The sequence below is a fragment of the Natator depressus genome, chromosome 8, assembly GCF_965152275.1.
Source record: "Natator depressus isolate rNatDep1 chromosome 8, rNatDep2.hap1, whole genome shotgun sequence".
Taxonomy (NCBI): domain Eukaryota; kingdom Metazoa; phylum Chordata; order Testudines; family Cheloniidae; genus Natator; species Natator depressus.
The window spans coordinates 3,553,525-3,568,811 of NC_134241.1; the positions used below are offsets into that span (position 1 = coordinate 3,553,525).

Here is a 15,287-nt window from a genome sequence, read left to right on the forward strand (position 1 = left end):
ATGCACAGTAACGTAATAAAATGTCAGCTACACAAACAGGGATCACTATTGTAAACCCTAGGAAAACAGAATTAGCCTTAATTTCATTTTTCTCCCAGAGACAGGGACCCCCCACATAAATGTCAAATTCCCTGATCATTTATACCTCTATCTGCCAAGGAGGACTAAAAGGGGCTCCCTTCAGAGCCCTTCACTGGATGAGTGTGTCACAGCTGAATGATGCATGCCATTCTCTACTTTCTCTGGGCCTGATCCAGTACCACTTAAGTCAATGGGAGTTTTGCCATTTACTCCAGTGAGAACAGGATTGGGGCCTATATTCCCTGTTTCCAAAGGCTAAGTGGTGGGAGACCAGCACTGGGAATCAAACCCAGTTTTCCTGGAGGGCAGTGTAGAGTCTCCCAATTAGGTTGCTCTACTTTAGATTAAAAATAGAGTGTTATTCAGTGACCGGCGTCTTGGAGTTCTCGAGGCCATTTGCTCTGCCCTGCTGGCCATTCTGTTGCCACTGATTTCAATGGTGCAAAAATTATCAGAGTTGTTCTCCTTTTGCATGATGCTAGGAGTACGTCAGTCCATGTACTTAATCAGACATTGTTTCCACTGCTATGAGGAGACGGTGAGTTATAAGGGAGGACCATTAGACTATATTAATACAGAAGGGTTCAGGGAGCAGTGAGTCCAATTTAACAGAATGTAATAGGGTCACCCTGGGATTCATTGTACTGAAACATCGTTTTACACAGAGGATATATATTTTTTATATATATATATATATATATATATTCACACGCGCGCACACACACACAAAAAAGTCTTTGATAGGCTTTCTGGGTTCTAGCAAAAATAGTTGGGAGCGGCTATCTGTGAGACCAGAACAGGGCCTTTGTGCTGCCTGCTGGGAACCGTCTCTCAAGAACAGATGCTTGTGTTTATCTGGCAGGTGGAGCTAGCTCCTGCCTGAGACAGGAATAACCTCCCGTTGGAACACACACACAGCTCGTAGATTTTTTGCCTGGATCCGGTAGAGGAGTGGGATGCTAGAGGCAATCTAGGCAGTTTGATATTTGCAGCATTCAGCGTAATCTGAAGTGGAGTGTGGGGAGAGAGACAGAGAGAGAATTAGTGATGAGTTGAAATCTTTAATTGCTAAATTAATAACTGTCATTGCAAAACGGAGATGCTAGCAATAGAATTTTTCATGCAAATGGGTCCAGGGGGGAAGCAGGGGCTGCTGTAATTACACATTTTTTTTAAATAAATCTAGCTACCTTTAAAATGAAACATCATTTCAAAACGAGGTTGAAATGTTTCGTTTAGAAAATGTTGAAACAAAATGTTTCAGCTTTGTCAAAAAATATTTTCTCTTTTTTGGGGTCAAAACTAGTCGCTGAGTTCAACCTGAATTTGCAGTTTCAATTTACCCAGAAGTGCATTTGGGGGGGGGGGGGGGAATAAACTACTAATCTGAAAAATTTCACCCAACGCTAGGTTTTTCCCATTTTTTTAACCCTCTTTTTGCCTTCTGGTAGTTGACTGATGTAGCTGTCTAACTTTTCCTGACACTATTCCCTCAGAAATCCAAACAGCCGGTTACAAAAGCTTTTGCAGACCTATACAGGTGAATTAAGCTCTTCTCACTGCAAAATTCATGATCTAAGATTGAATTATGTTAGCCAAGTAAATCTCATTTTAAACTGACAACCAAACAGAGAATTTAGGAGCATAGAGCAATTTTATAGCTGCATAAATCTCCTTGTACAACAGATGCTATTATCCAAGCACTTTAAAAATAATGAATCAGCTGAGCATTCTCCATGGAGGGACTCTAGTTTGCACACAATGTGTTCAGCCACTGCTATCCTATCTGGGCCAGCTTCACCTTTTAAACCACTGTGTGAAAGGGGGTTGCTAAATGGATGAGGCGGTTATAAATCTGCAGGTGAAGGTTGGTTCTGGTTTAATTTAGGGTTTGTTTTCCATTTCCTACCTCTCCATCTTTTGATTCCAGCCTCAGCTCCGTCCTGCATGTGGCTTCCATGTTGCCGGCCTCTGCGTTAATTTCAATTCCCTTTGGAGCCTCCATCACCAAAGAGCGTGTGGGTGACTCCAGTCTGTAATGCAGTCAAGATGGGATTATCTCACCAGCTGCACTTTGATGTTAAATCTGAGCATTTCTTCTCACCCCGCTCGATTCCCCAGTGCCTTGCACCTTAGGTACTCATTGAGAGCCTGATCCAAAACCCACTGAGGTTAGTGGCAAGACTCCATGTACAAAGTGGGTATAAAACTTTACCATTCTAATCTGGTAGCATTTCACACCTACTTTGCCCAGATGTAGATGAAGGAACAAGGGTGCAAGGCACCGGAAACTCAGCTTCGCAGGCTGATCAGTTTGCTCGCTATTCTCACAAGTTCAAACATCTGTTAAATCATCAATACCACAAGCTGCAAAATGTTATAATTCTGATACACAGCACTTCGCATCCTCAAATCACCATATCAGCATGAACAAGCCAGCCCTCATGACATCTCTGAGAGGCAGGGAAGGGTTATGCTTATTTAAGTAATGGGAATACTGCAGTAGAAAGGTCTAAATGACGTGCCCGAGGCTGTGAACAAGGATTCGAACTCAGGAGGGCCTTGGAATGAAAACCCTTGGGGAAAGTTCAGCTGTTCAGAGCTAGGAAGAGATTAAGGGCTGCTTGTCCCTACTCGTCAAAACCCCACAGGTATGGGTGGGCCTAGCGTTTTAACGGCTCAATTGATGAAAGCTCCTGCAGGTTCAGAAGCATTCTAATCTCAAAGGGGAGTCAGCTGCCTTGCACAGTGGGTACAGGGCATGCACTTCAGTCTTGCGTGGTGGGGGGGGCCCCTCTCCTGCTCCTCGCCAGTTTTCACCTGGCTGCATGGCTCACTAAGGCTCTGTCTCCATTGATGCAAAGATGTATTTTTTACAGATTAACAAATCCTAATGTTCACTGTCAGAGAGCTATGTGAGGTCGGCCCTATCCCTGCCCACCCTAAGCCTGTGGTTGACCTTGCCTGGTTTCTCCCAGTAAAACTAAAGCGCTTTGTCTGAACCGTGTTTACACTGTGAAAGCCACCACGTGTTAGTTACCTACAGTAAAAAGACCCCTCTTTTGTCAGTGAAGCCACAGGCTAAGCAGTCTTACTGCTGTTACTTTCACCTGCCTTCCCAAGAGGGAGTGAAGGCACAGACATTAACGCTGCTGCAGTGGTCGGGAGAACGCAACCCAAAATGGCTGTCCCCTGGCTCTGCTTCACCCCAAAGCCTGGTGGAGCCCCCCGACAAGCACTGCTGTTAACAAGGAGATGCTGCCATGGGAAGGTCTGCAGAAAACCAGCTGCTCCTTCTTCCAACTGTCTGGTCTGCTTTTCCTCATGTTCTTTCTACTCTCATGCTCCCTGCTATGATGCCCTAAGGCAGTAACTATGGGTCTGTCTATGCTGCAATTAAACACCCGCAGCTGGCCCAGGCCAGCTGACTCGGGCTTGCAGTGCTGGGGCTCTGGGGCTGTTTAATTGCACCGTAGATGTTCAGACTCAGGCTGGTGCTCGGGCTCTGGGACCCTGGGATGAGGGAGAGTCCCAGAGCCCAGACTCCAGCCTGAGCCTGAATGTCTACAGTGCAATTAAACAGCCCTGCGAGCCCGCATCAGCTGACGTGGGTCAGCCGGAGGTATTTCATTGCAGTGTAGACAGACCCTATGGCCTCTTAATTAGTAGAGACTGCGACCATCTTATTCCAGCTACTCCATGAACTGAGACACATCCATTTAACTTTTTTTTTTTAAATCATACTTAAGCCAAAGATATGAGACCCTTAAATCTATGTAAATGAATGTGAGTGATGTAATTACAAACCGTGGCTCTTTCAGTGAAACTAAGACTGTGCTTAACGAATACACATTTGTATTTATAATCTGGGTCCAATTCTCCTCTCGCACCCATTTGATATTATTGGGACCATCCTGATATGAAGGGCTTTGTTTTATATATGCAGTTATGCTCCCGCCCCCCCAAAAAAAGCGTTCCAATTTTTCACACTTGCTCTCTGGTCACCCTGCCCTCAGAGGACTTTATGCTGGTGGAAGTGAGAAAAGAATCACCCTACTAATTTTTGGCACTCAGGATTGCAGGAGGTCTATTGTATGATTTATTTTCGATCTCCTGAATGAATCCCTCAGACACCTGTCTTTAAACCAACAGCTGAAAATCTATGCAAAGCCAAGCAGTGCAGTTGGGGATTTATGCACAAGAGGGGGTCTGAGTAATGTTTACAGAATACTTTCATTTAAGCAATCGTTTAAGACACACACTGCTTTCCTCTGAGTTAAAACCTTATTCCGTCTCCCAGAGCAGAACCAATTTGGAGGCTAATAATGATAGGAAATGATTTAGCGATGAGCAGATCATTCAGAATCAACATTTGTTTTCCATGGCGGCTCTGTGAAGCTTTCCGTAGGACTCACAGCCTGGCAGGTTGGAATAAGCCTTCACTTACAGCGGTAGAAGGGTGACTGAGTGAGACACTAGATCAGGGGTCCGCAACCTTTCAGAAGGGGTGTGCTGAGTCTTCATTTATTCACTCTAATGTAAGGTTTCGCGTGCCAGTCATACATTTGAACGTTTTTAGAAGGTCTCTTTCTATAAGTCTATAATATATAACTAAACTATTGTTGTATGTAAAGTAAATAAGATTTTTAAAATGTTTTAGAAACTTCATTTAAAATTAAATTAAAATGCAGAGCCCCCCCGGACCGGTGGCCAGGACCCGGGCAGTGGGAGTGCCACTGAAAATCAGCTCGTGTGCCACGTCTGGCACGCGGGCCATAGGTTGCCTGCCCCTGCACTAGATCTCTTCATTGTTTGCTCTTACATTTTCCATCCTAGTGACTGGCAGTTACGTCCTTTTTTTTTTTTCTTTTGCTTTTGTGCTGAGGGCTCTCGAGGGCCTGATTCTGATCCTACTTACACCAGTGAGAGTGACTGCACTGAAGTTAATGCCCTTATCCTGATGTAAAAGCAAGATCAGAAGTAGGCCCTGAGAGACGACTGCTTTCCCCAGACACCACTTCACTACACCACTTTTGCCCTAAAGCAGGGGTTCTCAAACTGGGGGGGTGGCAAGGTGGTTACAAGGGGGTCACGAACTGTCAGCTCTGTGGGGCTGACATCCCTCAGCCCCCATTAAATTAAATCCCCCATTTTTAATTTATAAGTGGGGGTCACAGTCAGAGGTTTGCTGTGTAAAAGCGGTCGCCGATACAAAAAGTTTGAAAAACACCGCCCTAAAGCATATGGGCTTCTGGAGCAACCCCCTTCCTGTTCTGCAAGCCCTCTCCTCAATGGCTTTCAATGGGAAGCAGGTGCCTATGGAGCCTTTGAAAATCCCACAAAGCACCTTCTGCTTCTTTAGGTGCCTAAATACTTTAAACATTCTGGCCCTTAGTCTCAGTTCCTCACCTGGGATAACAGTGCTTCCCGGCTGCTCAGGGATGTTGTGAGGATAAATATAGCAGGAAGTGAGATGTGCTCAGATACTGCAGTAAGGGGGCCCAGGTAAGTGCCATGGATAGAAGATGGGCGTGGGGATACACCAATCTTTCTGCAAACAGCCGTTACCCGAATCAGAAGTACTGTCAAGGTGTTCTTATGCAGAAACTGAACATACTCTGCCTGCATAGAAATGCACGTCAGCATGGACATCGGTGAACTTCATCCTTCTCTGTCTCACTCATGCTTAATGGGCAGTGCTAACTGTGCTACTGACACCCCTTCATTCAAATTTATCTCTAGGATGTCTCCACATTAAAAATGAACTAGTGGTGGCCGTTGTCTATCTCCCAGCAAAGACTTCTTACGTTGGCGCCGGAAACTCTGTGCAACCATGAATCAATGAGAGAGCAAAACTTGAAACGCTATCCCTGGGCTTGCTTTAAAACTCCAGTAGTAACCGATGGGAGGTCGGCATATCCGTTTATTCTGTAGTTCCAATGAAATTCTTTCTCCTGGAGCGGTCATTGCTTACCCAGATTTCTACTTTTCATTTCCTTCATCATAAGCAGCCCCATTAATCACGTCAGCAGCTTGGATCTTATTTTCTTCCCCTATCCCCCTCATCCCCTGCCGAATGAAGTGCTGCTTTTCTTACTATTATGAGCCACCTTCTGAATTTGACAGGTTTCAGAGTAGCAGCCGTGTTAGTCTGTATCCACAAAAAGAAAAGGAGGATTTGTGGCACCTTAGAGACTAACAAATTTATTTGAGCATAAGCTTTCATGAGCTACAACCCACTTCATCGGATTCATCATCCGATGAAGTGAGCTGTAGCTCACGAAAGCTTATGCTCAAATTGGTTAGTCTCTAAGGTGCCACAAGTCCTCCTTTTCTTCTGAATTTGGTGAGCAAGGAGGATTTGTTGCTGATGCTAAGGCTGCGTCTGCAGCAGCTGGGGGCTGCCCTGCCACAGACCAGCAGTGGTTTTGATGCAATGGACGCTGCTCCCGAAAAGAATGCTTGATGTAACTCCTGCATGGGGAAAATGTACTGGCATGTGGGCAGGTGTTGGATAAATGCAGTACTTGTGATTCGCTGACAGTGCAAGGGAAAGGTGCTGCCGACCACCCTGAGCCACAGACTCCCCATTAGTGCTGAGATGAGGGAGCTTCTGGGGAGAGCCCAGGAGAGCTCGGCTCCTGCAAAAACAGGGCTGTCACTGTGGACAGGGGATCCAGGGAGTGTTGGGAGGACCTAGCATGAGACTTGAATGAATTTTAGGGAATACATGTGGTTAAGGGGCAACCCCCGACCCATTCTTTGAGCCCTCTCCCCAAAAGAAATGAACCAGCAGACACTCCATGGGTGGGAATGAAGTTTCTTGTTCCCCACATGAGACTTCCCTGCACAGGGAACAATCCCAGCTCTCTATATGGAAGAAGGATTAATTTACTTTTAATAGGTCATTGGCATATGATACAGTGCTGTAGCAACATGAGTTAATTTAATTTAATTGAGAAACCTGCAGATTGAGACTAGCCCGTGCATTATTGAAGCTGCGGGCCATTATTTCCAATGGTTCTAATTACTTTTTTACAGTATCCTTCAGATCAGCTACAAGACTTCATGTTGGGCATAAAATTAGTCACTGTTAATATTGGACTTGCTTATGTCTCATACAATTGGTAAATTATACTAGCAAATAAATGAAGAGCCACATCAGTTCGCCAGCAATGAACCAGTATTTTAGGATGAGAGTTTCTGTTTTGATTCCTTTGTTTCACTAAAATCAACAGGATCACCCATTCATAATGAGTTGTATCTGTGATACCATTACTTATGAGCTGTCTTCCAAAGGACCTATTTTTTCCCCTAAAAGAAAACACAATAAGATTTTTTCCATTGATTAGAATAGAAGTTAGTTTGTTTTTGTTGAATTGCCAAGAAACCTCTGGTTAATTTCATCTTGTAGAAGGCCACATCTATATATTTTGTTAATTGCATTGTTTTAGCTCTGCTGGATAATGGCACAGAACAGGTAAAAGCATCCCTGCTAAGGAATGGGGGTTAAGAGGTCCTGCTTGGGGACAAACTATGACTGACTGTGAGGAAGACTTCACAGACTCTTCCTTATGGAGTTTCCACCTAATTCTTGCAGCAAAAGTGAGGCTAGGTGCAGGGTTTTACACCCCACACTTCTCGCCAGTATGGGAAAAGTAGCTGGTTTAATCCAAACCCTCACCACTTCTCAGGAGCTCAGGGCCTGTGCCACTTCATTGGCTTCCCCCTCTGGCTGTCCAGCAGTGCATTTGCATTGGTGATTCGTAAAAATGAAACAAACTAAAAATGTAACACATATTTGGGATGGGGAGAGAGAAGGGAGGAGAGAGAAAAGATCCCAAGCTTAAATGGGGACAGAGACGGGGAAGAGTAAGTGACACTGGGACTGGAGAGGGTGGTTTTAAAGCCGACAGAGGGTCTGTATAAGGGAAGAAATGCTAGCAGTTTCTTATCCCTAATCATGATATTGTGACTTCCAGTTCATATGATATACAGTACTCAACCCAACACAGACACAGTAAGTACTGTACAGGCTCAGAGCAGAAATCATGGCGAATAATAAAAATATTTATCAACGTTACTTTTTGCATGGCATTGATATAAATCTTGTTTTCAATTACATTCTAATGAAATGCATCAATTACTGTATGAAGAGCAATGTATGATTGTAATCTCATTCAGTAGAGATAAATCTTATATATGCAAGGTTTCTTGAACTACATTAATTGCTGATGTAAACAAAGATAGATTATTATCTTCGCATTCAACAATATTATTGCAACATATTCTTCTGTTTGGCAGCATTAATCACCATTCAATTTCCAACAGTTATGCTGCAAATCCATTATGCAAGTGACAACTCAGATGCAGCTGCATTCTGAAGCAGAAAGAAAAGGAGGACTTGTGGCACCTTAGAGACTAACAAATTTATTTGAGCATAAGCTTTCGTGAGCCACAGCTCACTTCATTGGATGCATTCAGCGGAAAATACAGTGGGGTGATTTATATACACAGAGAACATGAAGCAACAGGTGTTACCATACACACTGTAACAAGAGTGATCAGGTAAGGTGAGCTATTACCAGCGGGGGGGTGGGACACCTTTTGTAGTGATAATCAAGGTGGGCCATTTCCAGCAGTTGACAAGAACATATGAGGTTTTTTGCCCCCCCCTTTTCTTTTTGCGGATACAGACTAGCACGGCTGCTCCTCTGAAACCTGTTATTCTGAAGCAGGTTATTCTGTACTGTTGACTGAAGGTATATTTAATTCTTAGGGTAATCTGTAGAGGAGACTGCAAATGAAAATTCTTTCAGCTGTAATCTGCAAATCCTTGGCTAATTTCTAGGACAAACCCGGTGAATGTTGCTAGTTTACCTCTCAATATATGCTAAAGGCTACACGTCTAATTATATTTGCTTGGAAGTATTAATATTGTGGTGCCTAATTAAGCCAGGAAGAAGTCTAACTCAAACTGGGAAGGCTGCAAAAACTCTGCTACTTCTGTCCTGGGACAGTGCAGAACCTAAAGGATTTTGTACCAAACTGAGCCAACAGAAAGAGACCAGGAATTGATAAAGTAATAGGAATCTGCTCTGTGCTGAAAGTCACACGTGTCCGTAGGTGCTTTGCTGGACTGGGTGCACTACTTGGCTGGTAAAAGCACTGAAACCTCATCTCTCAGACTGCACCTGAGGTATGGACCAATGACCTGCTAATACATGGCCTATCATGGCTTATTGCTCCATTCAATATTTTCACTGTAGTCTCTTCACCCCACCTCTGTCCAGCCCTCTTTCCTACCCCAGATTCCTCTAATTTTAGCCTTCCTTCTGTTCCCAGCTGCTCAACTCTCCACAGAGTGCGTGTGGAGCAGGGTGCCCGTCCGTCCGTAGGTGCTGCCGCATCCGTCATAAAGGTCAACCACTTTCCCCTGCTTCTGTGCCCCTAAGTCACTCTCACTCCATTGTCTTCAGTCTCACTTTAAACCCTTCCTTTTCTCTTTCCCTCCCCATTGCCTTTCTCCACAGAGATGTCACACGCTGCAGACACATTTTGCTTTTGCTTTGCGTTTCACCCCAAGAAACCATGATACATTTGCAGTTGTTTTTGCTAACTTTAGCTTAATGTTGATGGAGTCAATTTAGTTTGTTTTTTCCTACCTTGAATTTCAGCCCCGTTTCTAGTGTACTTTCCCCAAGCATAGCTCATGTTAACGTAATACTCTCCTGACCATACCAGGGAAACAACTTAAACTACTGCAGAGAGTAAATATATAAGAGAAGTGGTAATTGCCTGGCAGTTAACAGTTATAAACTATTATAACACAGGTTATAAATCACGATTAGCATAATGCTTAGTTGAAATTGATCTAAGGCCTGGCAGGTTCTAAACTAATGAGAGACTGGATTCATATCCTGATAGCAAGAACACGCCCCATATGCACTAATGAGCTGGAGGGGCCCTTTGTTGGCTGTGCTAGGCAGGAGAATCTCTGCTTTCATTTTCAAAAGAAGAAACCTTTTATTAAACGTATTTTGGCGACCTATGAGGACCTGCCCTATTTTGAGTGATACCTCATCCGCCCCTCACCATAGGGATGAAGTTCTTTATATATAGTTCATGTGATGTCCCCAAACCTAAATACATGTCATGATTTTTATCCTTTAGACACAGTTTACACATTGGTAATGTTGCAGTAACTTACTCAGAGCCACCATAAAGTGCTACAAGCAGCAGCGTATACAGGAACAGAAGTGTACAGAATTTACTTCAACAGCCCTTCTTGTGATAGACGAGCATGCTGTGTTAGGGGAATTGCTGAAAAAGATGTAATCATGCAAAGTTGTCTAAAATGTTTTAGGGTTTTTTGAAATTTTAAATGACCTTTCCGGTGGTTTACATGAAGGCATCTACCATACTTAAAAAGAGACTAATCAAGATCAGACAGAAGATACCAAATGTAGCTAGGGAGGATATACTTTGAAAAACTACTCAGATCTAGTTTTATTGTAAACTGGAGGACTGGCACCAGGGTAGAGATTGTCCAAGAAAGAAAGTATGAAATTAATGTTTAACCAAGAGGAGATAGGGATGTGAAAATTAAAATCATCCGGATAATTAAAAATGTTGATTGTAAATCAAGGAAGAAAGGAAATTACCATAGAAACTGGGAGATAAGTCTAAAGTGACGTGTGATACATACTGATGTGGCTTGAAAAGATGGTCTGTTCAAATGGATGGGAAGGGATTTCATAGCCACAGAATGACTGACTAATTTTTTTTAAATGTAAGGATGATGGCAGTTCCACTCCCTCTTTGCCCAGTGGAATGTCTGCACATTGGTCTTGTTCAGAATCCCTCATGGACCTGAGCAGAGAGTTGCTTAAAAGATAAGGTTCAGCACCACAGGATGGAACTAATCTAACAGCCACATGTTGCACTGCAGTTTCATCAGAAACACTGGGGAGCCTTTATTTAACAGGACCCAGCTGGAGCAGTGAGAGGAGGCTGACTCCCGCGGCCCAAAACCTCAGCTGGTGTAACTGTTGACTTTAACTGAGCTATCCTACTTTACACCAGCTAAGGACCTGGCCCTAAGTCTTCATTGGCTGACAAAACAGCAGTTTTGAGAACAGAGGAAGATGATGAAAAATACCATAGCAATTCCACACAGGACGGAGAGGGAGAGCTTGGAGAGAAAAACGTGCCAGGTTATAGATCGCAGAAGGTACTGTGTGACAGAACATTAACACACAGTAAGAGGAATCCCTGCTCTGGAGAGCCTACGAGCTGGGAATGGAAGTGTGGACTGCTGGCATGTGTAGATTTGACAGATGCTAACTGACATTGACACATAGCAAGTACAATAATAGCTGCCAACTAAACAACAGCCGTGTCATTGATACCGCTGTACAGAAGTTAAGAGCCTGTAAGTGTTTTGATTATAATTCCTTATCGTCAAATATCTCTAACTTGGCCTAAACTTGTAGCCCAGGCCAAAATTTGTCATGGAAGGTCTCAGCCTCCTGGTTATTTTGTGTCTGTGCTAATCAAAAGACTTGATGCTGTGACCTGCTCTGCCCCCTCAACTCCCACTGACTTCATTTACTGTGTGTTCTTAAAGAAGAAAAACAATGGCGTCTGTATTTTCCCGTATGCTCTCAGAATCACACACTATACCTGCTGTCTTAGCTTACCGATGACTTATTTTGGTTAAGGGTCAGTGAATATTTCCTGTTCAGCTTATCTACTGTACCTTGTTACATTCACTTAATACAAACTTAAAAATCCCCCCCCCCGCCCATTTCTAGTATGTGAGTGTACTGATTTCACACATTAAGAAAATCAATTTATGAAATGCTACGTTACCACACCAAACCCCAAATGCAATCTTAGAAACAAAGGTCGGGCTAATCGAAGTTGCTAATCAAACTTGGAAAGCTTTTCACTGAAAAGCGTAAATGGGAAGAGACCATGTCAGCCTGAATTTGGGAAGAAGGTCTGTGGCTGGGTATCATTTTCGTGGGATGTTGTTAAGCTAGGAAGGAAATAAAGGAGAGTACAACACATTCTAGTTCTTAAATGCCCCTCCCCAGCACCCCGACACCTCAGTCCCAAAAAGCTGTATCATGGTACAGCAGTAAGTGAGTACATCACAATGGGTACTGCAGACCCAATGGGGAGGCAACACATTTCATCCCAGCTATGAGAAATTATAATGGGAGTGAGGAAGATAGCACTAAATAGTAGCCTCCAAGTGGGCTTGTCCTTCTAGAACCTGGGTGAAATTCACCCTGTGCAAAAGTACCCCACAAAGATTACGTGCTACTTAAGTTCCACTTAAGCCCTATTTTGAGGCCGGCTTTGTGTGAGCATTTTATGTAGGGGTGAATTGCACTCGCTATCCGTTGTTACAGGTGAATTGGGGTGACAGAGCCATCCATGGCAGGATGGTCCTGGGTATATCATGCAGAATACCCTGGTTTCAGCTTGGAAGCACCTCTACATGATAGCCAAGGATTGGCCTACTCCGCTAACGCGGGCCAACCTACTATTGCTTTACTACTTTTTAGTCCCTTTCCATGGTGGAATACATGATGCATCTTCCGTGTTTGTCTTATAGTTCCTTGTTTAAGTGCGCCAAGTAATCTTGCTGAATAGACTAGAATTTTGCTGTTTATAGTTATTTATACTCAAGGTCCCAAAGTAGAGCTGGTGGGTGACATTTTTCCAGAAAAAACTTTTTTTTGCCAAAAACGTTCAGATTTGGGTCAACTGAAACAATCAGCAAATTCAGGTTGATTTGAGGACATGGTTTTGGCGGGGGGGGGGGGGGGAGGATCAGTAAAAAATCAAAATGAAATGTTTCGACTTTTCATTTTGGAATTTCCATCAATTTTGTTTATAAAACATTTAAAAAAACCTCTGAGAATCAAAATAAAACCTTTTTGACATTTCGTTTTGCCAGAAAAACTGAAAGATTTTTTGTTTCAGATCACACACAAGGATTTTTTCCCCAATTTTATGGTTTGGTCTCCATACAGAAAATCAGTTATTCGCAAAGCTCTACCCCAAATAATCCAGTACTTTCAAAGTACTGAATTAAATGCTAGATGTGTAGTGCTTCGCAACAGCAGCAGCCATTATCCACATCAGTCTGCATGCAGACTTCAACATCAGAACTGTTGCATGAGGGGAGGGAATGTTGACCCAAATAACCAGGTTCTCTTTTTGAAAACAATCATGGAGTTTTAGCTGCCATTTGGACAGACACAATGGAGGAGGTATAGGGTGTAGCTATAGCTGGTTTGGTCCCAGGATATTAGAGAGCTGAGATGGGTGAGATATCTTTTTTTTACCTCACCCACCTTGCCTCACAGAGAAGGGTCATTTAGGTTAAAATCTCATGTGGATGATACAGAACAGTGATTTTTTTTCATCCTTTTTTTCATTTGGGGACCCTGAAAAAATTTCAAATGGAAGTGTGGACCCCTTTGGAAATCTTAGTCTCCAGACCCCAGGTTGAAAACCACTGTTCTATGGTAATGACAAGCTTTTGCGAACCCCTTAGATATAGTCTGCAGACCCCCAGGGGTCTGTGGGCCACAGGTTGAAAACCACTGATACAGAATTTCAAAGTACGATATGGTATTATTTCTGGGACCGCGTTGTACTTTTCATGTTCTTCTGTTTTTGTTACTTTTAAAGAGATGGCAATTAATAAGAAATTACTAACGAGAAGCAAAGAGATACCCAAACCAGAAAGGAGAAAATACTCTTCTGAAAGCTTAGAAATTTTAGGATGCAAAACCATTACGGAAAAGGGGTGTGTGCGCCTGTGCATGCACCGCATATTTGGTGGTGATCTCCATACTGTACATTGGAAAACTTGATCTGAAGAGCTTATTTAGCATGACAAAACGCCTACAGCCTGATGGCTATTTCTGCAAATGCACTTACAGACCTTACAATATGGGGATGGATACTCCTGTGGTATATACACTGATTGCATTGTTCGTTTGTAACGATTGCACTACATTAAATCTGTATGAACAATCTTACTCATTTTGACTTTAGATTTTTGTCCCCCCTCTTAATTAACTTCAGTAATGAGCCAAGCACCATCTAATACCACGAGTGGCCAGATATTTTGTTCAAGGCCTGTTGTTTATTTCATGCAACTTTACGAAAATGAAGGTTGAATTGTTATTTGCTAAATGTCAATTTTTACACTTCACTGGACCTTTTCTGAAGCTTGTCAAGAATGAATCTGTAGGAGTAAAGTCACTTTTTTACCTCTGATCTGAAGTGTATAGAGGCTCTAACAGCTTTTCAATTACTTTTCATTGTTATGCAGAAGAAAATGCCATTTGCTACCCATACTGCACTTAGGCTTGCCACAATTCTACTTCTATTTTTTCATTATTTTGACAGATAATATAGATGTTTATTTTTAAGCATTTTTTTCCAATTTTTGTCTATTTAAATTTTCACAGCTTCAGGAAATTGTCGGAGGAGGGCAGACAATTACTTAATGACAGCAGATGTTGAGATTCAAAAAGTTCAAGTTTTATAACTCTTAAAACACTAATTGTCACATCACATCAAAATAAACAAATTAAATATCTTTAAATCAAATTCTACTAAGTTCTCAAGCAGCATTTTTCTTACTTTGCCTATATGTACGTTTTGATTATTTATAGATGGAAATATTTTCTGTCGGTTTGTGTGTGTACAGTGAAATAATTGCTTACCAAAATTTACTGATAAAAATCTAATCCTTAGAAGCCTCACTATACTGCACAAAGGGTCTGTAACTGCATCAGTTCTGTAACTTAAAGGACACATTTTTTCACGGAAGAAAATGCCATTTGCTATCCATACTATACTTCACAAAGGGGTTACCTGGGTGTAACTGTGGTTAGAATTTAGCCCAAAATTCATTTAATAAAACAAAAACATGTTAAAAAGATCTCAATGTTCTAATATACTTTTTAAAAATCTATTTTAAAGGCCAAATGAATTAGACCATTAAATTGCCTAGCAGTGTCATAGTGGGGTGTCTTCCAATTATACACGCAGGTTCTATGAATGCACATTCAGAGACCCTGATAAAAGTAAAACAATTCAATGTTGAAAACAGTAGCTCAGAGCTAGGGAAATCGAACTTGTTTTTGCTGATCATCAACCTAGTTAAATAT

General features: G+C 42.4%; 1 protein-coding gene across 4 annotated transcripts in view; it reads right to left on the reverse strand.

The window, feature by feature from the left end:
• Positions 1-824: 824 nt before the first annotated feature.
• Positions 825-15,287, reverse strand: part of SGCD (sarcoglycan delta) — a 499,695-nt gene continuing 485,232 nt past the window's right edge. For all 4 annotated transcript variants that reach the window (XM_074960242.1, XM_074960241.1, XM_074960240.1 and 1 more), the window contains 2 exons: positions 1,991-2,114; positions 825-1,086 (listed from right to left, as the gene is read on the reverse strand). In XM_074960242.1, the coding sequence (XP_074816343.1) occupies positions 913-1,086; positions 1,991-2,114 (298 nt within the window). In that variant the 3' untranslated portion in view covers positions 825-912. The remainder of the gene's footprint in view (positions 1,087-1,990; positions 2,115-15,287) is intronic.